The sequence below is a fragment of the Heptranchias perlo genome, chromosome 27 (genome assembly GCF_035084215.1).
Source record: "Heptranchias perlo isolate sHepPer1 chromosome 27, sHepPer1.hap1, whole genome shotgun sequence".
NCBI lineage: Eukaryota > Metazoa > Chordata > Chondrichthyes > Hexanchiformes > Hexanchidae > Heptranchias > Heptranchias perlo.
Window position 1 is genome coordinate 34,622,159 of NC_090351.1, and position 27,862 is coordinate 34,650,020.

The window sequence follows — 27,862 nt, forward strand, 5'->3', positions numbered from 1 at the left end:
CCAGGCGCATTGCCCCAGGTGGGCACCAAAGAAGCGCTTTGAGCCAACTGCCTTCCCACTGATCCTGCAAATTCTGGCGAGGGTCAGCGTTGGAGGGCCCCATCAGGTGTGATCCTGGATCAACCACTGGAATCACGGCCTGTGGAAATTTCAGGGACCTTATCTTCTGTCCTTATCTATCTTGATTAGCGGATTGCAGCAGAATGGACGCAACAAAATGGACTGCAACCCACTGGCTGCAATCGCTCGTTCCTGGCCCAGATCCGAATGGCCAAACTCCACCTTCACTTCCAGCTCTCTCGGCTGTAAAAACCGTTTACTCAAACGAGACTGGAATTCATGCAGTAGATTACTTTACAAAGTTGTGCTCTGACCCTCACTGAAGCTGAGGCTGATCAGTGAACTATCTCAAATTGTTCTAACCAACATTAACTTTCCTGAGTTTTGCAGAGCTGTATCTGATTAACCATTTCGATGGCTACTTCAACTGGGCGTGGATTCAAATTTGCGCTCAAACCCTATTTGAATTTTGCTCCTCGATGACTGATGGCGATTTTAACCCTACCTGTCCAGCGGAAAGTGGGAGTGAGGGATAGGCAGTTAAACCGCCAGATTTTCCGGGGAGACCAGAAGCCACTTCCCAGTTGCTCCTGGTGAGAAGTGAACCGACAGCATGTTAATGAGGCCCGGAAGTTAAAATAGCTCAGGTCTTATTTCTGCAGCAGTCCACCCAGAGTTAATGGCAGATCAAATCTGAAATCAGTTGCTAGGGAGCCCATCGAATCTACCTTGGCTGGATTCAGATCCAGAACTCAGCAGTGGAAGGGCACTGTTCTAACAACTATACCACGTTGATTCCAGTAAGTGGCTGTTTGATTGTCCAGTGCCGTAGTTTATTACTGGCTCAAGTTTGGAGTTTGAGCCTTCCGCTTGTGTGACAACACAAAATAACGGTAGCTCACGAGAGTGAAGAAAGGAGAAGTAGTCTTGTGTCACTAACTGCTTTATTAAAAGTCCAAGCTCTGCTCATTTCCTTCTTTGGGTTAACAAAACTTAAAAAAAATCAGACACTTCGGAAATGAATCCAAAAAGAAAGAAAGCAATTGCATTTAAACAGTGTCTTTCACAACTTCAAGACGTCCCAAAGCCCTTCACGGCCAACCAAGTAATTCAAAGTTCAGCCACTGTTGTAACGCAAGAAAAAGCAACAGCCAATTTGTGCACAGTAAGATCCCACAAACAGCAATGTGATATTGACCAGATAATCTGTTTTAGTGATGTGGGTTGAGGGATAAATCTTCACTCAGACATCAGGAGAACTCCCCTGCTCTCCTTCGAAATAGTTCCATGGGATCTTTTGCATCCACCTGAGAGAGCAGACAGGTCCTCGGTTTAACGGGTCATCTGAGTGACGGCACCTCCGACAGTGCAGCACACTCTCAGTACTGCAGTGGAGTGTCTGCCTGGCTTATGTACTCAACTCTCTAGAAACAAGACCTGAACCCACAACCTTCTGACTTTGAAGGGAGAGTGCTACCACTGAACCAGGGCCGGCAACCTGAAAGAAATGCCTGGAAAAAAACTGCTTATATAAAAAAAAAGCTGAAGGCTATGTTCATGTTGATGAAAACAACTCACTATGAAAAAAATTGTTATTTAGATATATATATCTATCTATCTCAGTATGGGATCTAGCTCAGCATTATGACCTCTCGCCCACTAGGGCCCCTGGCTATCTGTAAATGCAGATCCAATGTCGATCACAGTAATGTCTGGGGAGGAGCATGCTTCTGGATAAGCCAGTTAGGTAGCTGCTTACAGTTATGTCACCATGCCAGGAAGTCTGTATTTCGGAGCACATTCTGCTGGTATTTAAAATACCTACAAATAAGAAATTAGCAGTGTGAGAGTGAGTGAGTGAGTGAGAGTGAGAGAGAGAGGGATGGGAGGAGAGGGGCTATGTATATTAAAACCGTACAGCCCCGTGACTGTGGAACGTACCCAGTAGTAAGCAGGTCCTTCCTGATTTTACCAGTCACTTACTTTCTGTGCGTTAAAGTCCCTGGGAATATAGTCCTTCAGCGTTTTCGTTCACTAGCAGTTTGATTTGTAACTGTGTCTAATCCAGCTCATCCGGCAATAAATCTTGAAATAAGCTACCTTTCTTATACATGAGCTATTTGAACAATCAATGGGCGAAATAGCTACAGGTAAAATCAGAAATGAACCAAAAATAAACAAGGAAACTAGATGAGAAATTCCAAGCTGAGAGCGTGACTCTGTCTAGCTGAATGCTGGGTGACACTGTGACCCTTGCCATATGACCGATACATTAATTCCACACAGTATACCGGATTGCACAGACAGACCCGAGAGAATGCAGATCTTGGGCATTGGAAATTAAGGGGCTTAGTTCAGAGTGACTCAGCGCCCCTCTCAGTAATTCCAATCAGCTCACAGGGACTCAGCACCTGTTTCTTCCAGTCAAATCACTGATCAAGGGATTAGATACCTTTTCCGCAGTGGAAGTCAGTGGACATTTGGGTCTATGGATAGTCAGACACCAAATTATCATGGTGCAATTGTAGAGAATGAATCCACCAGATTACATATGATTATATAGAATGTACAGCACTGAAACAAGCCATTCAACCCAAGCCAGTGGATATGCTCCACACGAGCCTCCTCTCTCCCGACTTAATCTAACCCTGTCAGCATATCCTTCTATTCCTTTCTCCCTCATGTGTTTATCTAGCTTCCCCTTAAATGCATCTATGCTAGTCACTGCAACTACTCCTCGCAGTAGCGAGTTCCACATTCTAACCACTCTCTGGGTAATGAAGTTCCTCCTGAATTCCCTATTGGATTTATTAGTGATTATCTTATATTTATGGCCCCTAGTTCTGGTCTCCCCCACAAGTGGAAACATCTTCTCTACGTCTACCCCCAAAATCTTAAAGACCTCTATCAGGTCACCTCTCACCCTTCTCTTTTCTGGAGAAAAGAGCCCCAGCCTGTTCAATCTTTCCTGATGGTGCAAAAAGATATGTCTTACTCCAGTGCCTCTATATTGTTTTTATAATGTGGAGACCAGAACTGTTCATAGTGCTCTAAGTGTGGACTAACCTCATACAAGTTTAACATAACATCTCTGCTTTTCAATTCTAACCCTCTACAAATGAACCCCAATGCTTTGGTTTTTTATAATGGCCTTATTAACCTGCATCGCTACTTTGAGTGATTTGTGTATCTGTACCCCCAGATGCCTCTGCTCCTTTACCCCATTTAGACTCTTATTTCCAAGGAGTATGTGGCCTCCTTATTCTTCCTACCAAAATGTACCACCTCACAATACCACGTATGGGGATAAATCAGTACTTTTAGTGTCGGATCAGTTGAGTCTTGTATCAGCGATGCACTTTGGAAGGAAGAAAGGGGAGAGGCAATCAAAACTAAATGGTACAATTTTAAAGAGGGTACAGGAACAGAGAGACCTGGGGATTTATGTACAGAAATCTTTGAAGGTGGCAGAACAAGTTGATAAGACTGTTAATAAAGCATACGGGATCTTTGGCTTTATTAATAAAGGTATAGAATACAAATGCAAGGAAGTTATGCCACACCTTTATAAATCACTGGTTAAGCCTCAGCTGGAGTATGGTGTCCAATTCTGGGCACCACACTTTAGGAAGGATGTCAAGGCCTTGGAGAGGGTGCAGAGCAGATTTACTAGAATAGTACGAGGGATGAGGGACTTCAATTACCTGGAGGGGCTAGAGAAACTAGGATTGTTCTCTTTAGAACGGAGAAAGGTAAGGGGAGATTTAAGAGAGGCATTCAAAATCATGAAGGGTTTTGATAGAGTAAATAAGGAGAAACTGTTTCCACTGGCAGAGGGTCAGTAGCCAGAAGTTACTGATTTAGGGTAAGTGGCAAAAGAGCCAGAGGTGAGATGAGAAGAAATATTTTTACGCAGCAAGTTTTGATGATCTGGAATGCACTTCCTGAAAGGGTGGTGGAGGCAGATTCAATAATAACTTTCAAAAGGCAATTGGATAAATACTTGACAGGGAGAAAATTGCAGGGCTATGGGGAAAGAGCAGGGGAGTGGGACTAATTGGACAGCTCTGTCAAAGGGCCGGCACAGGCACGACGGGCCAAACAGCCTCCTTCCGTGCTGTAAGATTCTATGATTCTATGATCTGGTTGTTCGACGGATGGTTAGCATTCCAATTGGAGACTTTAAAAGGTTTTGGCAGGAAGTGGTAATGCCACTCAGACAGGCCTAAGGATGATTAGTGTGGGGAATGGACAAAATGCAGTGCAGTAAAGGCTGAGGCACATTGTTGAGGCAAACTAGAGGGAACTTTACTCTGCAGCTAGCTGTGCTATACCTGACCCAGCAATGCTTGATGCTGACACTGGGTGCTTGAAATGGAAAGTGTTCCATTCTCCAGCAGTGACAAACAAAAGGATCTTGTGTATTCAGGTTGGAGATCTTGTGAATATAATAAAAGTAAAAGGTTGGTGAACTGTTGATATTCTATCATTAGATCTCACTAGCTAGCAAATTTAGCAACTACTATATCAGATCATGCTAAGGACATCCACGAACAGATCTTGATAACTTGTACAGTAATATTTTCATTTTAATTTGTTGAATCCAAGAGTCTGACTGGATGCTTTCCTTAGCAAAGGCAATGGAGGCTGAGATGACTAACTGATCTAAAAAGGAGCTGGATACGTGTTTGGTTGAGAATAGGACTGTTGCTAAAGGAATGATGCCCATTGTGGCGTGGGGCAGGCTTGATGGACCAGCTGGTCTTTTCCTGCCCATCAATTTCATATGTCCGTATGAATTGGTACAGACTGAGATAATCAATTACCGTTGGGATACAATGGTTCCTGTGCTGGAGGGAGGGGAGGAAATGTCTGGGGGACAACAGTTGAACCGGGGAGATGTGAGGATGGATGAATGTTCTGGGATTTTCCTTGATTACCTTTTGGGATTGGAGTATTTATGTAGAACCTTCGGTTTGGAGGTCAAATGAATGGTGAAGAATGGATAAGGTAGACTGTGCATGATCTATGGAATGACCTGAATGGCTTTCTCTTGTCCCATGCCTGCTTCCGGTGTTCAAATTTGAGGATTCTTGACCTAACACCGAGTGTCGATAACATTGACAATTGGATGCCAGATATAAAAAGCCGCTAGTCTGGTCTGATTGAGCCCAAATTGAAAAGGAACCCTATCCTGGAAAAAGTCGGCATAACTAGAGAGTGAGCCATGTCTTTCTAAAGAAAGCACAGCCCAAGTGGCCCAGTACGTGTGTGGTTCAAACTGCAGCGGCAAAGCCTATTCTGTTGTTCTTGTAATCAAACTCGGTGTAGTATCGACCAATAAAGCTGGCACCCAGGATCCAGAGAGGGCCAGCAGGGGGAGGGATGTCTAGGCCAGTGAAAGTAACCATGCAGACCTCTTCTCCAAACTGTGATTCCTGTAAACGGTGAGAAACAGAGATTAGTCCCGATGTCTCCCAGGTCAGAAACACTCGTACAGCTGGTTTTTATTAAAAGAAATTGCACTCTCTTTAGCCTCAACACCAGAAACTATTTGCTATCATATGTGATAACTTCACGATCGCCTCAGTCAATCTCCTCCTCAGAAGCGGAGCACATGACATTCCCATGTTTAGCAGGAGACTTGAATAACAAAATCTTGTACTCATGTTTCAGGATCACAAGCACAGTGATCACCCACCAACATTGTTGGATACACACACACACACACACTTTCCCCACATCATAATTAGAGCTCACCTTCATAATGTAGTCTTCACCCCTTAGTAGGTAGTCTCTTCCTCCCAGGTTGAAAGAAATGTGAGGCAAGAGATGAATTTTGTCACAGTTCACGATGTACTGCAGGTGAAGGAAGAGGAGCAAGATGAGAAGGTACGAATGAGAAAAAGACATTCAGTTCTCCCAATTATTTAGGTCCGTGTACAGGATCTATCTGAGCTATCTTCATCTTCCTCCTGTATCGACACCAAATCTACCTCCCTCTACTTTCCATCGATTAAGAAATCTGTACTCCTTTTTGAAGGCTGCAACTCAGGAACCCGATTTTAACAGCCCCTGCTTGGCAGAAGCCAGGCCGGGGTGTGTGTGGGGGGTGCTGTTAAAATAAGGCCCTTATCCCCTCTGATCCCACCATGTCCTGATATTAACCTGCTCTTTTGAGCAGGCGAGCAGGACACCCACAAGAATGAAGCAGGGTCCTGCTTTAAATATGCAGATCGGGTCCGATGATGTCAGGTGGGACTCTGCACAAATTTATTCAATTGAGGCCCTGTCCGCAAGATCGTCAGGGCCTCCACATCCCTGGCCTTGCCAGGTTCACCGCCAGCCACCGTTCACCAATAACAATCGCGGCCTTAGTCTCCATTTACTACAGTGGGTGAAAGTTTTTTCCATAAATTAATAAGTATGATTAAGTACTTGTTCTTCAAGTTATTCCCTTGCCTTATAATCAGGTCCCCTAGTTCTCTTCTGGTTCAACACAAAATAATTTTACCAAGTCGGTCCCACCAATTCCCTTCATACTGTGAAAGAAGCCGTCTTGTTGCTCCTTCTACAAGTATGGAGTTAGCTCCATCTGTCTTCAGCTCATTCCTTCAACACTCAAACCACTTTCAGAGCCTCTTGATTGCAACATTGACTACACTTTGAAATACTCCATTGGCTGTAAAGAGCTTTGGGACATCCTGATTGGTGCTATATAAGTGCCAATTACTATTTTCTTTCTTAACTGATTTTGCACACTTTTTTTTTAAAAAAGTCCCATTCACTCAGGAAGTTCTGTACAAGAGTGATGCTGAATCCACTTCACGACTACAAGAAGCCATTGGTGGTCTTCAGTCATTCATAATGGCTGTGGACATTTTCTTTATCTCTTCCTTTCCATCAATTTTCTTCCCTACCCACCTCCTCTCCTGAAGGTATTGATTCCTATGTATGGTTACATTGGCAACAGGCATCCTTTTCCAAGTGGCCGTTCTTCAATGCGCGAGCCTAGATGATTAGTAGTGGCAGGCTACGTGACCATCAGTCAGATCCCATCCTCACCCAACACTCATGAGCTCCCAGCAGAGGTCCCACAATAGTGATCAACAGCAGGAACTCTGGCTAATCCAGGGGTGCTGAGGTCAATTATAACACTCCCCTTTTTAAAATATTCATTCTGGGGATCAGGGCATTGTTAGCAAGGCCAGCCTTTAATGCCCATCCCTAGTTTCCCCTTAAGAAGATGGTGGTGAGCAGCCACCTTAAACCGCTGCAGTCCATGTGGTGAAGGTCTTCCCACAGTGCGGTTAGGGAGTTCCAGGATTTTGACCCAGCGACCATGAAAGAACAGCCATACATGTCCAAGTCAGGATGGTGTGTGATTTGGAGGAGAACTTGGAGTTGATGATGCACCCATGCACCTGCTGACCTTGTCCTTGTAGGTGGTGGAGGTCATGGGTTTGGTTGATGTTGTCAAAGAAGCCTTGGCGAGTTGTTGCAGTGCATCCTGTAGATAGCACACACTGCAGCCACCCTATTGCTGCAAATGCTGAGATTGGCAAATTTAGCACTGGTCTGGGATCGAACCTGGGACCTTCCTCAGTTCTACGGCTCAGTTATTGACTTAACCAGCTGAGCCATCGGGGCAACTTACTAGTAGTTCATGATAACCTCTGGCAGCTTCCCTGCTCTTAAAATAAGCTCTGCAATGGAAGTAGTGTGATGTCACACCAGGAGAGCAAAAATTCAAACATACAAATTCTCTTGTTTTGAGGGCTAACAAATACGTTCCTGCCCTGGGAAATCATCACATGGCCTCATATTATTTTAGGAGGAGCTCCAATTACAGTTGAGTCAAATAGGCTTTTTGCTTGGAACTGCTTTGACTCCTGGCAGTAACTATGGTGATGGACTTTGGAAGACACAATGGCGTGGGAAGCACACAACAGAAGTGCAGCTTCACTAGGGAAAATAAAAATCAGTTGACACCTTGAAAGAGAGGCAGCAATCTCTATTGCCAAGCAAGGCCTTATGGGAGACAAGCCAGAATTTAACGTATTATGGCTGAATCTCTATCCTGGCTCTTGGGATAAGAAATAGCCTGACTGAATCTCAAACCTGTTCCTTCCATGGATCGTACAATTTGTCCCATCATGCGCTTGCCCAACTTATTTAGTCTACTACAGTAGTCACAAGTAGGGTTGCCAACTCTGGCTGGACATATTCCTGGAGGTTTGGTCACGTGACCTCCTCCCTCCAACTGTCCTGCCCCCACTCTCCCCTCACTGGTCACCTGACATGTCCATTCTTACAGCGCACAGCCCTCCTATGCCAATTGGAAAGTGGACAGACTCTTTTCGTTACCCGATTGCGTGATTCTTGGCAGTCAAACAACCTTTTCTTTCCCATTTCCAACAATTTTTTGTTGGCAACCCCAGTCACAAGCAAAACTTCTACGAGGAGGAAGCTCAGAGAAATTTTTCCCCGTCCCTCAAAAGGCAATCCAGCAAAGGTCAATCAATGTTCAATTCATGGTACAAAGTCACTTTCAAAGACAGCCTCCTACTTTCAGGGTTTAAAACTTTTTACTAAGTACCCTGCCCAGTTTATGGTGCATTTGGTCCTACATGCAGGAGGGTGAAAAGAGTGACTGCTTCCGAATTAAGGGGAAAAAAAGCCTACAGCTAGCCCCTGACTCCACCAATACTGTTTGAACTCAGGCTTACCGGTCAGATGTTTCTGCGTTGATTCAAGAAGTTTAGAGGAAAATAAAGTTAATTATTTTAAGAATTGCACATGTGCAAAACCAATGAATGTGGTGTATGCCGTAGCTCAGTGGGCAGCACCCTCACCTGATTCAGGAGGTCGTGGGTTTGAGTCTCACTCCAGAGACTTGAGCACAAAATCTAGGTTGACACTCCCAGTGCCTTACAGAGGGAGTGCTGCACCGTCGGAGGTGCCGTCTTTTGGATCAGACGTTAAAGCGAGGCCCCGTCTGCTCTCTCAGGTGGACGTAAAAGATCCCATGGCATTATCTTGAAGAGGAGCAGGGGAGTTCCCGCTGGTGTCATGGCTAATATTTACCCCTCAACCAACATCACTAAAACAGATCATCTGATCATTATCACATTGCTGTCTGTGGGACCTTGCTGTGTGCAAATTGGCTGATGCTTTTCCTGCATTACAACAGTGACTACATTTCAAAACTACTTCATTGGCTGTAAAGTGTTTTGGGACCTCCTGAGGTTGTGAAAGGCACTACATAAATGCAGGTCTTTCTTTCATCCATGATTGTATTTGCAGAGTTCTTATTTTGAAGGGAAAGGAAGCTTTTCTTCCCTTCAAAAGGTGATATAAAAAGTTTAGCAATTTTTAAAAAGTTGCTAACGATTGCAGAATACAGTTCAGAAAAAAAAGTTCTGAATATTACAATCAAGAATGGGGAGAATGACACCATACATCCATGTGCAGTCTGTACAGTTTCAAACTCTGACATCTTTAGCTGTTTATAATTATTAAAAAACAAGAGGAAAGAACGGGGCCATAAAAGCTGAGGAGCTTCCAAATTCAACCTATGGTCCATGCTACGTTTGCTGATCTCAACTGGGATAGCAACTGGGGCTCTATAGTTGGCCTCAGTATCCCTGGGCCAGGGAGGAGAGGAGAAAATCAGTCTGGGTTTCCTGTTCCAAATTGCTATCCAGCGACTCATGCTGGAAAGTAAATGTTCGTGAACGGCTGTTTGGGGAAAGAGTCAGTCATCACAGCCCAGCGACCTAAGCTGTTCGCACCTTCCCCCCCAATCCCCCTCCCAAACAAAAGATATCACACAGCTGCAGCAACACTGTACCGATAGACGTGAGCGAAACTGCCACCTCACACCACCAGTACAAGGGCAGGAGAGCTTCATCCGGTCAGAATGGGGTCAGCCATCTCTGTTGGCTGTTCCCCGCCTTTGTTCTGGACGCCCTCACCACGAATGGCGGCGGCCAAATTAAAGCCGGAAGACAATCTCGAGCTCGCAATCCCTCAGAAAATGACGCAGGGTTTTTTTTCCCTGAACAGTCGGATTCTTTAAGTAGGGGTGTGGAGCAAACGCTGGCATAGACTAGTTGGGCCGAATGGCCTGTCTCTGTGCTGTAAATTCCATGTAAAATTGCACCACTTGTAAGGGTAAACCTGGAGCCGAACGATGCACTCAATTGGCTCATATTTGCTACTAGAAACTGGGGATCATACTAACACTCTACACTATTCAGCACTGACTGGTTGCATTCACCGATGGCATTGACTCCACTGATGAAGCAGAGGCCACAACAGGCAGATTGGTGAAACCGAGAGTGAACACAGCACAATTTTGAAAGAGGGACGACCAGAAAAAGTCTCTGATATACAGGTCACAACAGACAGTATTAACAGCAAGATCAGAATTTGCTTGCATGGCAGATGTTACTGTTCCATCTCCCGGGTATACTCTGCAAACTACCAAAATGGTTCGCATTTGTGATCATTCCAGTGTAATGACTTAATTTCCAATTGCAATAAATGAAACATGTTTATGTATCTTCATTTTCTGCAACATATAGAACAGCATTGTACGATATGTTAGCCACTAGCCACATGTGGCCAATTGGGAATCCAGATGACGCACTCTGCATTTCTGATCTGTACATAAAAATGAGTAATAGACAACGCCATAGGGTATGTGACCTCAATACTCATTTGCACAGCGTATACATGTGAACTTTAACCTCTTTGTGCCTTTGTTGGTAAAATGGCAAGACAAAAAGCAGAGTGTGCGAGTGTTTTTGATTGTTGTGAGTGCTTTACTTCACCGAATAGTGGTTGCTGTTTGTTAAGTAAGCATACACGTGAAGTACATTTACCTGTGTTGTATGTAAGGGGTTTTCTACAAAAATTAGTGCATGTGGCTAAAATGGTGTTGTCACACCTGTGGCTAGTCAGGGATTTTTATTGGTCAACACTGCCATAGAAATAACCTTAATTTATTTAGCACCTTTCACGTCCTCGGGACATCCCAAAGCGCTTCTCAGCCAATGAAGTACTTTTTGAAATGTAGTTACTGCTGTAATGTTGGAAACACGGCAGCCAATTTGCGCACAGCAAGGTCCCACAAACAGCAATGTGATAAATGACCAGCTCATCTGTTGTTTGAGGGCCAGGACAGCTGGGAGAACTCCCCTGCTCTTCAAATATTGCCATGGGATCTTTTATGTCTACCTGAGAGAACAAATTGGGCCTCGGTTTAACATTTCATCTGAAAGACGGCACCTCTGACAGTGCAGCACTCCCTCAGCACTGGAGATTATGTGTTCAAGTTTCTGAAGAGTGAGACAAGAGGATTATTTTTTTTTAAAAGGAAACTTCTGAATGAATTTCAATAAAACAAACAAACAGGGATTCATTATTTGACTGAGGATAAGGCCACAGCAGGTCAGGGCCTGGTGATGTATTCCTTTAATAACAATGGTGTAATTCCGGTGATTACTGACCCAACACAATGACTCATTGCCAGAATATCTCTGAGCTGGCAATAACCATCGTGTCCTGCAATGCATCATATCATTGCCATGCAAATTGTTATCTATTAGCAAGCAACTGATCTGGGTGCAGAGAAGTTTTTTTTCTCTCAGTAAACTGTTCTCCTGTAAACATGTTCCTCAGGAGGGGACTCAGTTGCATTTTGGTGCCAGCTCTTTGAAAAATCTGGCCAATTAGTCCGACTCACCTGCTTTTTCTCCATAGCCCTACAAATTTTTCCTTTTCAAGTATTTATCCAATTCCCTTTTGAAAGTTATTATTGAATCTGCTTCTACCACCCTTTCAGGCAGTGCATTCCAGATCATAACAACTCGCTGTGTAAAAAAATTTCTCCTCGACTCCCCTCTGGTTCTTTTACCAATTATCTTAAATCTGTGTCCTCTGGTTACCGACCCTCCTGCCATTGGAAACAGTTTCTTCTTCTTTATTCTATCGAAAGCCCTCATAATTTTGAACACTCTATTAAATGTCCCCTTAACCTTCTCTGCTCTATGGAGAACAATCCCACCTTCTCCAGTCTCTCCACATAACTGAAGTCCCTCGTCTCTGGTATCATTCCGGTAAACCTCCTCTGTACCCTCTCCAAGGCCTTCACATCCTTCCTAAGGTGTGGTACCCAGAATTGGACACCATACTCCAGCTGAGGCCCTATCAGTGATTTATAACGGTTTGGCGTAACTTCCTAGCTTTTGTACGCTATACATAACATAAAACAGCATTAACAGCCTGAACTTACACAATGCTTTTCATGCAACAGTACGTCCCAAAGTACATCACAAAGAGGGCTGGGAAACCCAAGCAGGAAGTGGGAGAAAACTTACATGGACATGACCAAAAGCACAGTCAGAAGTACGTTTGGAGCAGACCTTTGAAGATGGGGATAAGTAGCTTAGGAAAAGAATTCCAAAGCTCACAGGGTGCAGTGTCTGAAGACTGTGACACCAGTAGGGGCGGGCAGAGTAGGCCAGAGTCAGAGGTGTGAGCTAGGAAATAGCATCAGCTTAGATTAAGGGCTAACAAATCTCTGGAGCGGGGCTCGAACCCACAACCTCCTGCCTCCGAGGCGAGAGTACTAGCAACTAAGCCACAGCTGACAAGAGTAATGATGCCTTCTACAACCCTTACCTCTCCCTCCGCCAGGGCCGTGGCTCCTATAGCGCTCACTATCGAGGAAACCGCTGCGGCTGGTCCGGTGATGTAGGAGGAGCCGGTATCGACAATGGCAGCACACCCTTTACTACAGAACAGTAACTCCCCACTTACAGAAATTCTGAAGGAGGAAGGAGGGAAAAAAAGAATTAAGGAAAGGAAACTTTTCTTTCCCACAAAAGTGATGAAAAAGACTTGCAATTTTTAAAAAAATTTGCCAGAGATTGCAGAATACAACTCAGGAAACAAATTTCCGAATGCTACAATCAAGTGTGGGAAAAGGAACGCTATACACCCATGCACATATGTTTGTATAGTGAAGTCACTGTGACATCTTTATAATTATTAATAACAGAGGAAAGAAAGGGTCCATAAAGGCTGAGGAGCTTCCAGTTTCAATCTATGGTCCATGCTACATTTGCTGATCTCACCCAGATTAGCAACTGGGCTCTATAACTGGCGTCCCTGGGCTAGGGAGGAGAGGAGAAAATCAGTCTGAGTTTCCTGTTCCAAATTGCTATCCAGTGACTCCTGCTGGAAAGTAAATGTGTGTGAATGGTTGGTTGGGGAAAGGGTCAGTCAGCCCATCAACATAAAAATGTGACAAAATTGGGAAGGCCATTTGGCCCAGCTTTCCACAGTCCGTGTACAATCTTACCCTGTCATGGACATCTATCCCACCAATTTGATCTCCTGAGTGGAAATTCCACATAGATACTTTCTAACCCTAAAAGGCACTCAGGCAAAACTGCAGAATATTCATCCTATCCTCATGTCTGCATTATCCAAACCTGGCAGAAAATCCTAAGACTATCCTTCACGATCTCCACCTGTGACACAGTACTTCACCCTGTACAAACTATGGAAATTCCCCCCAAGCTAACAGATGAATGCTAGTGGAAAAGTAACCACAAGGACACACTTCTGACCTACCCATCCTCCAATCCTTATGGATGGAAATACCGGAGGCTACAGGAGTTATGATTAGCTTCGCAATCAGTTCAGGCACTGAACTGCGGGGCTGAAACAAACACTCGTAGTGCAATAATAATCAGATAGCAGGAGTAGCTGTATCACTGTCACAGATAAGCTCTATACAATAAAACAAACACTGACAATAGTGATTCCCCTGTGGTCTTGCTAGTCAAAGGTAATAGTACGTCTTTCAGCTGTGCTTGTTGTAACAGGCTGAAAGAGGATAGAGTGCCACCTCTGGATCAAGTAAGAACAACAGCCATTATCCTCCAGAGTGTTACCCATTGATTCAATGGATTGAAGGCACGACAGTGTTACCAACTGAATGATTTTAATATATTATATATAGATTTAAAACAGAAACAAGAAGTGCTTACACTTTATTGCTACTTCCCCTCTGCTTTCTCTCTACTGTCTCTCTCCTATTTTTGCTTTAACTCCTATTCAATTTCTAACTAAAAATCTCCTTTTTCTGGCTAAATACCTTCTTTCTATTTTTTTAAAAAACTGCAAAACCCTTTCTGCCTACTGAGTCACACCATCCATTTTGACTAAATTATGCAAAGGAGAGATCGTTGAACAGCAGAAGTGTTAAATATCAACAGTGTTCCCTTTGAACAAACTTGAGGTGTTTGCTACCCACTATAGTAAGAATTCAGAATCAGCGCCTTTTGTAGTGAATCTGTACACAAGGGGGTTCTCTCCACAAGAATGCGATATATGACTCACCCTTTCACTTCGATCTGCCAGTAGCCTTTCTTGCTCAGGCTCAGATAGTGGAACTCTCCAGTGTAGTAGGAAGGGTCTGAGCCTCCTAGAATCACCTCACCACCTGGAGTCCCATTGGAATCCCTGTGTGCATCAAGAAAACAAAGTTAACAAAACAAAAGAGCTAGAAAGAAGTAAGCAGCTGGGAAGGAAGTGGAACATGAAGTCAATCCCTCCTCTCGCAATGACATTTGTACCATCTCAATCAGTCCAGAACTCGGCGTGATATTGACCATCTCACTTAGAGTGGGCACAAGGATAACTAGCGCATGAAGTGGAAAAGTTTCACACTGCTGTGGTTAGGATTGCCAACTCTGGTTGGATGTGTCCCTGGAGGTTTCATCACATGACCTCCCACCCCCACCATCGGTCACATGATACGTCCTACCTCATGGCGTACCGCCTCCTCACGTCAACTGGAAAGCAAACATCGTTTGGCTGAGTGAATGATTCTTGACTGTCAAACAACCAATTTCCTATCTCCAATATTTTTATAACCCTAATAAACAAAATTGTTCAAAGTTAAAAATGCACACAATTTTTTTAATGCCCCTATTTGTCTCCAGAAGTGTCCTGGAGATTAATCTTTAATTCCTGGAGACTTTAGGGCAATCCTGGAGGTTTGGCGACCCTAGCTGTCGTGGTCTTTCGAAGTTGAGCGAAAACACGTTGATGAGGTAGATTAGAAGGAGCTCTGCTTTGCCACTGGCTGTGCTATGACTGACCTAGTCTGGGTGACAGAACTAGGTCAGGACTGGGTGACAGAAATGGAAAAGTGTTCTGTTTCCCCAGCAGTTTCTGCACTGGAACGCTCCTGTTCACAGTATTCAGTAACCCGCTTCCTGAATAGTTTATTAAAAATACAGCAGTTCTCTGATTGAAAAGCAGTAAATCTCATTTGGTGCCCTATCTCCCTCTTGCATTGCTTCCCCCTCACCTTGCCCACCTTGCTAACTCACACGTTTGCCTTCCAGGAGCATTACCCTATGTCCCGGTTACCCCATATCTCTGTTACTCCACCTTCTTATTACAGTATCCCTGTGCTCTGATAAACTGTTATCCTCTCTCTCTCTCTCTCTCTCATTTGCTCTGTTATCCCATCTCTTTGTTACTCCATCTTCTTATCACCCCATTTCACTCTTACCTGCTCCCTTTTATCTAATCGGTTACCCCATCCCTATTACCTAATCTTTGGTATACCATTGCCCTTTTACCCCCATTTCCAGTTGCCTAATTTTTCTGATATGACATTTGCCTATTATCCAATCTCTCTATTACCTCATCGCTAACAATTATCCCATCCTTCTGATATCCCACCTCCCTATTACTCCATTGTCCTTTCATTCAATCTCTGACACAACCTCTTTTTGGTTGCTCTGTCGTTACAATATCCCATCGATCTGATATCCCAACTTACAGTTGCCCTATCTCCCCATTACCCAAACTCTCTGAAGTCCCATCTCCCCATTTCATCACCATGCCCTGTCACCTGCCTCACCCTGTCTCGATCACTTTTCTCCTTATCCTCCTTCACCGCCCTGTTTTATGGATTATATAATCGGATGCGCCTACCTGTTGTAATAAACTGAAAAGACGTCTTCGTTGAGAACGTGTTGGTCTAAGATCCGCTCAAAAACCGGTTTAATGCCATCGATAGAAATAGTCCGGAATCCCATCCCCAGGACCCCATCGAACTTGGCAAAGATGAAAGGATAAGCTGGCAAGGCCGTCGCCTCCGCAAATACCTGGATAACCGGGATATTGGCCACCTACCGGGTTAAAGATCATGCTTCATAAATCACATCTCACGAACAAGAGTCAGTCGGACTTCGTCCCGAGGTCCCAGTGCCGGGGAGGGTAACCCACACCCAGACATTACTCCATTCCAAACTGTTCCCCAGCTCCTCAGTCCTATTGCCTGCATGTTTTTTTTTTGTTGACACTACAACGTTAGCAAATTAGAAAGACGAGGCAACAAGAAGATGGGGTATCAGAGAAACGGGGTAACAGGCAATTGGAGAAATTGGGTAACGGGGAGATAACTTATCACAACTTACAGTCGTGCTATCAATTATTAAAATGTGCAATTCACCATTCTTTGCTTATTAAAAGGAGCAGCGCTTCTAGTTAAAAGGCACAGACCCTACCATCCCACTCCTTAGTTGTTAAAGGAACAGTCCCTCTCATTAAAAAGGTACAGACCCTACAACCCCACTTCTTAGTTATTAAAAGGAACAATCTCTCTCCTTAAAGGCACAGACCCTACCACCCATTCCTTAATTATTAAAAAGGAGTCATTGAGAAATTGCGCTGGTTAGGTTACAGTTCAAGTTTCCACTAAAATGCATTTGCATAATCACAAACGTAAAATCTGCCATGAACCAACGCAATCAGGCTGCGAAATAGAACATAATAGTTTCATTTTTTGTGTTAAAAATATTCATTGATGTATTTAAGAGTGATAACCTGGTGCAGTTTTATTCATACAGCTGAAAATGGATTTATCACGAACAATGAGCATTTTTAATGAGGGTCCTCCACCTGTGAGTAATCTGATTTTAAATCACTGAAAATTATTTTTTAAAACTATACTGAAGCACTTACTAGTTTCATTGGTGTACACTAGTCAGTTTCTCAGCAAAGTAAATATTTTTTGATATGTAAAAACTTTTAAAACATGCCTACTCGTGCCTGTGCTCCTAAGAAAATGAACCCAATCTGAAGAGCCTTCTTGAACCAGTGGAATCTTGCAATTTCGACCTGTGGGCGGGGCCTGATCCGGGCAAATTAAATCTTAAACCAGCGTAAAAGATCGCGGAAAACCCTAAGGTAAGTGTTTTGGGGCGTAACTCACTTACGTTTAAAATTCCCCGATCTTTTGCGCTGGTTCGGCTGATTGCGCTGGAATCTGGCCGCGAAACCAGCAGAAACAAGCGGAAACTCTACTCCAGTAACTTTATAGACATACATGCCGAGGAGCCCTTACCCTGCCACAGGAACTGTAAACAATGCATAATAAGCAATCTTTATCCTGATGCATAAACATGAATTCATTGCCTGTTTCTCACCATTACAATGTCTTGACTGAGGAATCCTTTCACATTGCCAGACCCGTACTGAATAGCAAATCCTTCTCCATTGGCCTCGTATGTCCTTGAAGTGGAGGAGTCATATCTGTTATGGGAAACTGCAAAGAGCCAAAATAAGATGCAAACTATTCAATTACAGACAATTTAACCATTTTCCTCTTGTCATATTGTTTGAGGGTCTGATACATATAAGTCTACTCCTGGCCTATAGCACCATCCAGTGGCAAATCAGCTTCTGTGTTAAGCCTAAGCAAAATACTCTGATACTGTATTTTTAAAATTCTGTTTGTTTCTATTCCTTGTTATAGCCTTGATGTTGTATTTTCTCTTTTCTTTTGCTTCACTTTTTCTCTTGTGCCCTCTAATCTTAAAAATCTTTTTATTTTTAAAAATCTCTTATTTTCTTCACACTTTCTCTTCATTTTTTCAAACATTTTGGAAGGAAAAATGAGGAGAGGCAATATAAATTAAATGGTAAAATTTTAAAGGTGGGGAACAGAGAAACTGGGGGGTTCACATACACAAATCTTTGAAGGTGGCAGGACAAGTTGATAAGGCAGTTAAAAAAGCATACGGGACCCTTGGCTTTATAAATAGAGGCTTAGAGTACAAAAGCAAGGAAGTTATAGTAAACCTTTTATAAATCACTGGTTAGGCCTCAGCTGGAGTATTGTGTCCAACTCTGGACACCACTCTTTAGGAAGGATGTCAAGGCCTTGGAGAAGGTGCAGAGGAGATTTAGGAACATAATAGGAGCAGGAGTAGGCCATACGCCCCCTCGAGCCTGTTCACCATTCAATAAGATCATGGCTGATCTTCGACCTCAACTCTACTTCACTGCCTGATCCCCATATCCCTTGATTCCCTTAGAGTCCAAAAATCTATCAATCTCAGTCTTGAATATACTCAATGAATGAGCATCCACAGCCCTCTGGGGTAGAGATTTCCAAATATTCACAACCCTCAGTGAAGAAAGTCCTCCTTATCTCAGTCCTAATGTCCGACCCCTTATCCTGAGACTATGTCCCCTCGTTCTAGACTCTCCAGCCAGGGGAAACATCCTCTCAGCATTTACCCTGTCAAGCCCTCCTGGAACCTTATATATTTCAATGAGATCACCTCTCATTCTTCTAAACTCCAGAGAGTATAGGCCCAATCTACTCAATCTTTCCTCATAGGACAACCATCTCGTCCCAGGAATTAATCTAGTGAACTTTCATTGCAACCCCCTCTAAAGGCAAGAATATCCTTCCTTAGGTAAGGAGACCAAAACTGTACACAATACTCCAGGTGTGGTCTCAGCAGAGCCCTGTACAATTGCAGCACGACTTCCTTCCTCTTGTACTCCAACCCCCTTGCAATAAAGGCAAACATATCATTTGCCTTCCTAATTGCTTGCTGTACCTGCATGCTAATTTTCTGTGTTTCGTGTACAAGGACACCCAAATCCCTCTGAACACCAACATTTAATAGTTTCTCACCATTTAAAAAATATTCTGTTTTTCTATTTTTCCTACCAAAGTGAATAACCTCACATTTTCCCACATTATATTCCATCTGCCACCTTCTTGCCCACTCACTTAAACTGTCTATATCCCTTTGCAGATTCTTTGCGCCCTCATCAGAACTTACTTTCCCACCTAGCTTTGTATCGTCAGCAAACTTGGATACGTTACACTCGGTCCCCTCATTTATGTCATTAATACTAGATTGTAAATAGCTGAGGCCCAAGCACCAATCTTTGCGGCACCCCACTAGTTACAGCCTGCCAAGCTGAAAATGACCCGTTTATCCCTACTCTGTTTTCGTCAGTTACCAATCCTCTATCCATGCTAATATATTACTCCCAGCCCATGAGCCCTTATCTTGTGTAACAACCTTTTGTGTGGCACCTTATCAAATGCCTTTTCAAAATCCAAATATACTACATCCACTGGTTCCCCTTTATCTACCCTGCTAGTTACATCCTCAAAAAACTAATAAATTTGTAAAACACGATTTCCCTTTCATAAAACCATGCTAACTCTACCTAGTCATGTTATGATTTTCTAAGTGCCCTGTTACCACTTCCTTAATAATGGATTTCAGCATTTTCCCGATGACCAACGTCAGGCTAACTGGCCTGTGGTTCCCTGCTTTCTCTCTCCCTCCTTTCTTGAGTAGTGGTGTTACATTTGCGACCTGCCAATCCATTGAGACCGCTCTAGAATCTAGGGAATTTTGGAATTCATCAGAATGGTACCAGGGATGAGGAACTTCCGTTATGTGGAGAGATTAGGGAAGCTGGGATTGTTCTCCTTAGAGCAGAGAAGCTTAAGGGGAGATTTAATAGTGTTCAAAATTATGAAGGGTTTTGATAGAGTAGATGGGGAGAAATTGTTTCCACTGGCAGGAGGATCGGTAACCAGAGGGCACAGATTTAAAATATTGGTTAGAAAGAAATCAAGGAGGGAAATTAGGATAATTTTTTTTTATATAACGCAGCGAGAGTTGTTATGATCTGGAATGGGCTGCCTGAAAGGGTGGTGGAAGCAGATTCAATAATAACTTTCAAAAGTGAATTAGATATGTACTTAAAAAGGAGAAATTTGCAGAGCTATAGGCAAAGAGCACAGGAGTGGGAATAATTGGTAGCTCTTTCAAAGAGCCGGCACAGACAGGATGGGCCGAACGGCCTCCTTCTGTGCTTTATCATTCTATGATTCTATGATTTCATTTCTTCTCAGCCTTTGTTAAGCTTGATTGAATCTGCAGCAACTTCCAGGTCTGCTTATCATTTCAAAGTTTTTGCAGGGGTCAACGATTGAGTCACTTTTACAGGCGTGGGTTTCTCAGGAATTTGGTTCAGAGACTCTTCAACACAATGGTGATAGGTTTTACACACGTCAGACGCCCATCTGACCAGAGGGGAATAAAGCGATAGTCATCGATGCAAATCCCATCTATGGAGGAGTGCTCACTTAACTGTGATGATGTCTGTGTCACGTACACACTGTTTAATCCAGAGGACACTTACAACAAGCAGCATAGATGGGCGAACAGTTGGCTGATGGAATCCAGAGGTTGGCTGATCCTGTGTCGAAGATGACTTTGAAAGTCTGTGGAGGTGTCCCCACGCTGATCTCCCCAAAGTACTGGGTCTGAAAAGGACAAGAACAAACTTGCATTTATATAACACCTTTCATGACTACAGGATGTCCCAAATTGGCTTCATAGCCAATTAAGTACTTTTTGAAGTGTAGTCACTATTGTAATGTAGGAAACACGGCAGCCAATTTGCACACAGCAAGGTCCCACAAACAGAGATGTGATAATGACCAGATAATCTGTTTTTAATTATGTGGATTGAGGGATAAATATTGGCCAGGACACAGGGGAGAACTCCCCTCAGAGCCAATGTCTCACACCCCATGGTGTAGGCCTACGCCCATGTTTGAGCCATGCACCCATGATTGATCGACAGTCTCAGTGTAAACTGTGGGCTTTGCTTCTGACCAATAATGTCACCCGTTGCAATATTTTCTGCTGGTGTTACTTAGGGGAGGATCCAAATTTCAATTAAGTATAAAACCAGTTTGTGGGGTGGGCAAGAGGGCAGTGGCTTCAAGTCACTGACTGAAATTATAGCCCTTGTGCTTTGGAAGGGTGTTTACTTTGAAGACATATCTGACAGATAGCAGCTGGGGGCAGAAATTGAAGCTGAAGACCAGAGAGAGGGATAGAAACTAGGGAACAATGAATCAGGTAAAAGTTGAAGCTAGAGACCTAACTTAAGATAGGAGCCTGGATCCTAGGAAACAGACGGAATGGGATCCAAAACTAGAGACCAGAGAAGGACGCAGAACTGAATTTCTGATTTATTTCTCCCTTCCTCATCCTCTGAGCATTAGGCTATGAGATAGGTGGCCAATTTGCTCGTAGCCTCCAGCAATGCTAGGCCGATGGCTAGAAAGTTAGGAGATATCTCATCCTCTGATTTTTGCCTTTGTAAGATCGGAAGGAATCATCCCTTCATTTTGTATCTGAACTCAGGACCTCAGCAATGTGGAGAATCAAACCAGTGTCCCTCACTGGTGTCGTACAGCACAGAGCTGCAACACACTGCACCCTGACACCAAACCCTAGAAATGGAGTTTAACCAGAAGGACTGTGCTTACATCCAGGTAGTTGGTAAGGATTGTCGGTGCTGTTCCATTGCGTGCTCTTGTCTGAAGGTGTTTATTAACCTCCCGAGAGACGTCTGTCAGTTTCAATCCAAGTTGGCGCAGTGATTGGCGAATGGACGGCATTTTATTGAGAGGAACCCTGTGGAGACAGGAAATGTTTAAAGTGAATGAAGAGCAACAACATAACCTGCGGCACCGAGATCATGAGAAAGTGGGGAACAAGAATAGGCCATTCAGTCTATCAGTTTCAGGGCTTCCACAGGCCATGTACAAGCTACGCAATTATCAACTCTAAACTACTCATCTAATCTCCAGAGGGAAAGCTCTGCACAAGGACTCCCTGATCCTCAAAAGGTAATCCAGCAAAACCCCAGAATATTCACTGGTTTCCCATTTCAGACAACTTTCCTCACCCCAATCCATTTCTGCAGTATAGGAACCATTGGCCTAGAGGGATAGCGGTGGAAACAGTGGGAAAATGGGTTGGTGAGGCCCACTGCCTGCCCTGATTTTCTCCCCTTCCCCTGCCAAGGTGGCTCTGCCAGCAGGTGCATAGAGGGTTAAAATGTGAAGACAGCTTGCATAAACTTGGCTTATATTCTTTTGATTATAGAAGATTGAGGGGTGATCTAATCGAGGTGTTTAAAATGTTTAAAGGATTTGATAGGGTAGATAGGGAGAAACTATTTCCTCTGGTGGGGGAATCAAGAACAAAGGGATATAATCTTAATATTAGAGCTAGGCCGTTCAGAAACGCTACAGAAATGCAAGTTGTTGGTGTTACATAAAACTCAGAAGAGTCACAGCCATCTTGAGATGGAGAACTTGACTTATTTTGGGCTGGTCACCATTTCACTGCACCTGAAACAGCCACAAAAGGTCACGAAACCCTTCGGGTCTCATCAGAGTGGAGAATAAGTGACCCCTGGGCATTACAGTAAGGTCAGTTGGAATGTCGAAAAGACTTTCTCACAGAGCTTAAATTTTCAGCTTCTCCCAAATATTCAATTCGATGGTGCTTACTCTCAAGGTATCTGACCCCCCCATGACCTCAAATTGGCAGAGAATCCCTGCAGTCCTAAAATTAAATAACAGTGTTCCTGCGGAAACTGGAGAGCTGGGAGTTTATTCATTCCAATAAACACAATCTGTAACAATCAGAGATTACAAGGCATTGCAAATGTTATACAGAAGACTTTATTTTAAAATCTACAGGTCATTCCCATTCTCTTCTATTTCCAAGGGTTACATATAAAATACATAGAATTATTGATGAGTCAGAATCTCAAGCAGCTTAATGTTGGCAAGGCTCAAGCCATCCCGTTTGGCCAGCATTCCACAGAGGTGGTTAAGGGGTTGGGAGAGGTGATACACAATCTGATGATGTGCAACTTTGGTGGCCTGTTCAACCCTGAGCTTTAAACCCCACGTCCAGTCCATCACTAAAGCTGCCAACGTCCACCTCCGAAACATCGTCCGTCTCCGTCCCTATCTCACTCCAATTTCTGCTGAAACCCTCATCCGCATCTTCCTTACCTCCAGACTCAACTCTCCCAATGCCGTCTTTGCTGCCCTCCCGGGCTTCTCCCTACATAACCTCCAGCTCATCCAGAGCTCACCCTCCCCGCACAAAACTCCACTCACCTATTACACCGATCCTTGCTGAACTTAGGGTTGCCAACTCTGGTCTGGAGATTTCATCACATGACTTCTTGCCTCCAAACACCCCGCCCCAGTCAAACAGCCTTTCTCCCCCCACCCAGCTCCAATATTTTTACAACCAATAAATAAAAAGCATTCAAAGAAAATGGAAAAAACATTTTTTTTTAAAATGCCCCTTTGATTTTCTCCCAGGTTGCTCGTAGCATTGTCCTAGAGATTAATCTTTAATTCCTGGAGATTCCTGGACAATCCTGAAGGGTTAGCAACCCTAACTGAACTGCATTGGCTCCCCATTCTCTAGGCAACATCAATTTTGAAATTCTTATACTCATCTGCAGATCACTCCATGGCTGCAGTCCTCCCTACCTCTTCCAGCTCTACATCTCCCCACGCATCTAACTCTGCTCTCTCATACGTTCTCTCCTCCCTTCATTCTACCACCAGTGGTAGAACCTTCAGCCATTTTATCCTCACACTCTGGAATTCTCACTCTAAACCCTTTTCTCAGGCAATAGTGTGAATTGCTTTGGGATGTTTTGCTATGAAAAGAACAAACTTGTATTTATACAGCACCTTTCACAACCTCAGGACATCCCAAAGCGCTTTACCGCCAATTAAATACATTGAAGTGTAGTCACTGTTGTAACGTAGGTCATCATGTTACAAGGTACAGATCAGCCATGATCTAATTGAATGGCGGAACAGGCTCGAGGGGCTGAATGGCCTATTCCTGTTCCTATATAATGGTTCCTCTGCTGATAACTTATTTCTCTCAACATTTCACTACTTTCCAAAGAATTACAGGAAACATTACGACAACAACCAGCCATATAAATACTGTGGCTACGAGAGCAGGTCAGAGGCTGGGTATTCTGCGGCGAGTGACTCACCTCCTGACTCCCCAAAGCCTTTCCACCATCTACAAGGCACAAGTCAGGAGTGTGATGGAATACTCTCCACTTGCTTGGATGAGTGCAGCTCCAACAACACTCAAGAAGCTCGACGCCATCCAAGATAAAGCAGCCCGCTTGATTGGCACCCCATCCACCACCCTAAACATTCACTCCCTTCACCACCAGCGCACTGTGGCTGCAGTGTGTACCATCCACAGGATGCACTGCAGCAACTCACCAAGGCTTCTTCGACAGCACCTCCCAAACCCGCGACCTCCCCCACCTAGAAGGACAAGAGCAGCAGGCACATGGGAACAACACCACCTGCACGTTCCCCTCCAAGTCACACACCATCCCGACTTGGAAATATATCGCCGTTCCTTCATTGTCGCTGGGTCAAAATCCTGGAACTCCCTTCCTAACAGCACTGTGGGAGAACAGTCACCACACGGACTGCAGCGGTTCAAGAAGGCAGCTCACCACCACCTTCTCAAGGGCAATTAGGGATGGGCAACAAATGCCGGCCTCGCCAGCGATGCCCACATCCCGTGAACGAATAAAAAAAAACTTGTGTTTATATAGTGCCTTCAATGAAGAAAAACATCTCAAAGAGCGAAGGGAAAAAAATAGGTAAAGAGTCAGATGCCAAGTGGTTCCTTTATATTTTGGAATCGTTCTCTGTTGGACAATTTCTCCAATTAACCACAAGAGAAAACTGTATAAAACACCTGGAACATTTTAAATTATTACCAGTTGTTCAGGAGATTATTCAAATCACAATAATCTTGCAAGGGAGGCAAATCAGTGCGTAAACATGGTAAAAGATGCAAATCAGGGTGTAATCATGGTAAAAAGATGCAGATCAGTGTGTGAATATGGTAAAAGGTGCAAATCAGAGTGTAATCATTGTAAAAGGTGCAAATCGGCGTGTAACTATTATTAAAGGTAGAACGCCCAGTATAAGCAGAGTGAAAGATGTTGGCCCAGAATTTACTGTGAATATAACAGTGAGGCTAATGGCGTTCACTGCTACTTATGCACAAATCGCACAGCAACTTCTGGCGTGCGCGTATACGCAGTTAAACGCAAAAATCCGAAAGTTGCTGTCTGAGATGCACTGCCCCTCCACCAGCTTCGCCAAAACGCCATCTCGCCGTCTGACTCACCGTTCAAATACATTGAAGTTCCTGCACTGACGTCTTAGATACAGACGAAACTCGCCACAAAAAATTAGGGCTTGTCCATTCCAGTCTAAGTGCCCTTTTAACAATGTGATAAGTCTTAATTACTGCCAAATAACCTCCCTGGCACCGAAAATTATTATTTTTTTACAAGTGTGGAGTCTCATTCCTTCAGCTTTTAATTGTTGTTGGAGTTTTTTTTTAAATTTGAAATAATTTTTTTTTAAAAAAGCTTTTTCTTTCTGTCTCTCTTAATCCAATCTTTCCTTCCCACTCTTTATTTCGCTTTCTGTACCTGATTTGACATTGAATTCACTATTCTACTTATACTTCCTGGTTCAGACTGCATTGTTCATTAACGATTCTTCAATCAGATTGGTTAAGGGGATACACAGCTCACGCAGGTCCCAGATGCCTGGAAGAGGGCACTGTGCTGTTTGGATCTCCCACTTACAGCAACTTTCAGCGCAAAAGCTCAAAGAAAGTCTATGGGCAAGGGGCAAGTCTAACGAACGGTGGGTGCTGCTCACTGTAAATTCTGGCCCATTCATATGACAGTGTTTCTACAATCAGTTACCCACAGTGAATGTAACAGGCACAGACAGAAAGCAGTTTACGATTTTCAATATCTCTTCACCTGAGGGGATTATATATTTATGTGATGCTGATTGCATTAGTACCAAGAGCAATTTAAATGCAAATATACTCTGGTAGTTAATGAACAGCCAGGAGTTACATAATTAGTTCTGTGATGCAGATTATATTAGTACAAAGAGCAATTTAAATGCAAATATACTCTGGTAGTTAATGAACATCCAGGGGTTAAAAGGGACCTGAATATTTGACAGGTTAGTACTCAAAAGGTGCGAGCAGGCTGGCTATTAATGTCATTAAGAGGGGGAGTCTCACCATAGAATCATACAGCACAGAAGGAGGCCATTCAGCCCATCGTGCCTGTGCCGGCTCTTTGAAAGATATCCAACTAGTCCCATCATGTCTGTCTTTTATAAGAATAGTTGACGTTTTCACTATGAAGCCTCCTTTTATTGATTTTTTTTTCCTCTGCTCCTGAAAGCACTGACTCACTCTGGGGTATGATTCCATGGTTGCAAGCAGCCTTTATGCCTCAGCTTCAAACATGAATATCAGCAGGCTATTTGACCATGGAAAGCATCACAGCCAAACTTGCTCCTGTCACTCATCTAACTTCCCAAAACCCATGAGTGAACTTTCCAGCAGGAATCATTGAACCGTTAATCAGGAGTTGGGAACTCTGCCTGATTCTTTACCCCTCCCTGACCCAGGAGCAGTGAGAACAATTATAGCATCCCAACGAAACACTGACTGGGTCTCAACTAATTCAGCACGGATCAAACCCAGGCCCTTCCCAGCTTATATGACTCAGTGTTACATTTAACGTAGTAAAATGTCCCACGATGCTTCACAGGAGCGTGATCAAACAAAAATTGACACTGAGCCACATAAGGAAATATTAGGACAGGTGAGGTAGGTTTTAAGGCACATTTTAAAGCAGGAGACGGAGGTGGAGAGTTTTCGGGAGGAAATGTCAGAGCTTAGGGCCTAGGTGGCTGAAGGCACGGCCGCCAATGGTGAAGAAAATCGGGGATGTGCAAGAGGCCAGAATTGTTGGAACGCAGTGTTGTAGGGCTGGAGGAGGTTATAGAGATAGTGAGGGGCGAGACCATGGAGGGATTTGAAAACAAGGATGAGAATTTTAAATTCGAGGCATTGCTGGATTGGGAGCCAATGTAGGTCAGGAGCCTGAACAGCTTGATCATAAATACAGAGTGAATGAAGCTCCCTGTGTTCGTCCACTGACAAAAATAATCAATGGTCCAGATATTCCTGAGATCACACATCTAGCGCGTGATCTCGCCGTTACCTCCACCTCCATAACGTAGCCCATCTCCGCCCCTGCCTCAGCTCATCTGCTGCTGAAACCCTCATCCATGCCTTTACTACCCTCTAGTCTCGATTATTGGACAGCCTCCTACCTTGCACCCTCCATAAACTTGAGCTCATCCAAAACTCTGCTACCCATATCCTAACTCGGACCAAATCCCATTCACCTATCACTCCAGGTGTTCACTGACCTACATTGGCTCCCAGTCCGCAACACCCCGATTTCAAAATTAAGAACATAAGAAATAGGAGCAGGAGTAGTTCATACAGCCCCTCGAGCCTGCTCCACCATTCAATCAGATCATGGCTGATCTTTGACTTCAACTCCACTTTCCTGCTCGTTCCGTACATCCCTTGATTCCCCTAGAGTCCAGAAATCTATCGATCTCAACCTTGAATATATTCAATGACTCAGCATCCACTGCCCTCTG

General features: G+C 43.8%; 1 protein-coding gene across 2 annotated transcripts in view; it reads right to left on the bottom strand.

The window, feature by feature from the left end:
- Positions 1-987: 987 nt before the first annotated feature.
- The window catches only part of ren (renin), a 36,115-nt gene continuing 9,240 nt past the window's right edge, over positions 988-27,862 (bottom strand). The window contains exons 1-9 of one of the 2 annotated variants that reach the window (XM_068007636.1): positions 25,494-25,674; positions 21,764-21,911; positions 20,623-20,746; positions 17,586-17,704; positions 16,090-16,286; positions 14,479-14,601; positions 12,751-12,895; positions 5,821-5,919; positions 988-5,498 (exon numbers count right to left, since the gene is read on the bottom strand). In XM_068007636.1, the coding sequence (XP_067863737.1) occupies positions 5,337-5,498; positions 5,821-5,919; positions 12,751-12,895; positions 14,479-14,601; positions 16,090-16,286; positions 17,586-17,704; positions 20,623-20,746; positions 21,764-21,895 (1,101 nt within the window). In that variant the 5' untranslated portion in view covers positions 21,896-21,911; positions 25,494-25,674 and the 3' untranslated portion in view covers positions 988-5,336. Of the gene's footprint in view, positions 5,499-5,820; positions 5,920-12,750; positions 12,896-14,478; positions 14,602-16,089; positions 16,287-17,585; positions 17,705-20,622; positions 20,747-21,763; positions 21,912-25,493; positions 25,675-27,862 lie in introns of those variants that run through there. The other variant, XM_068007635.1, reaches the window with a different exon arrangement.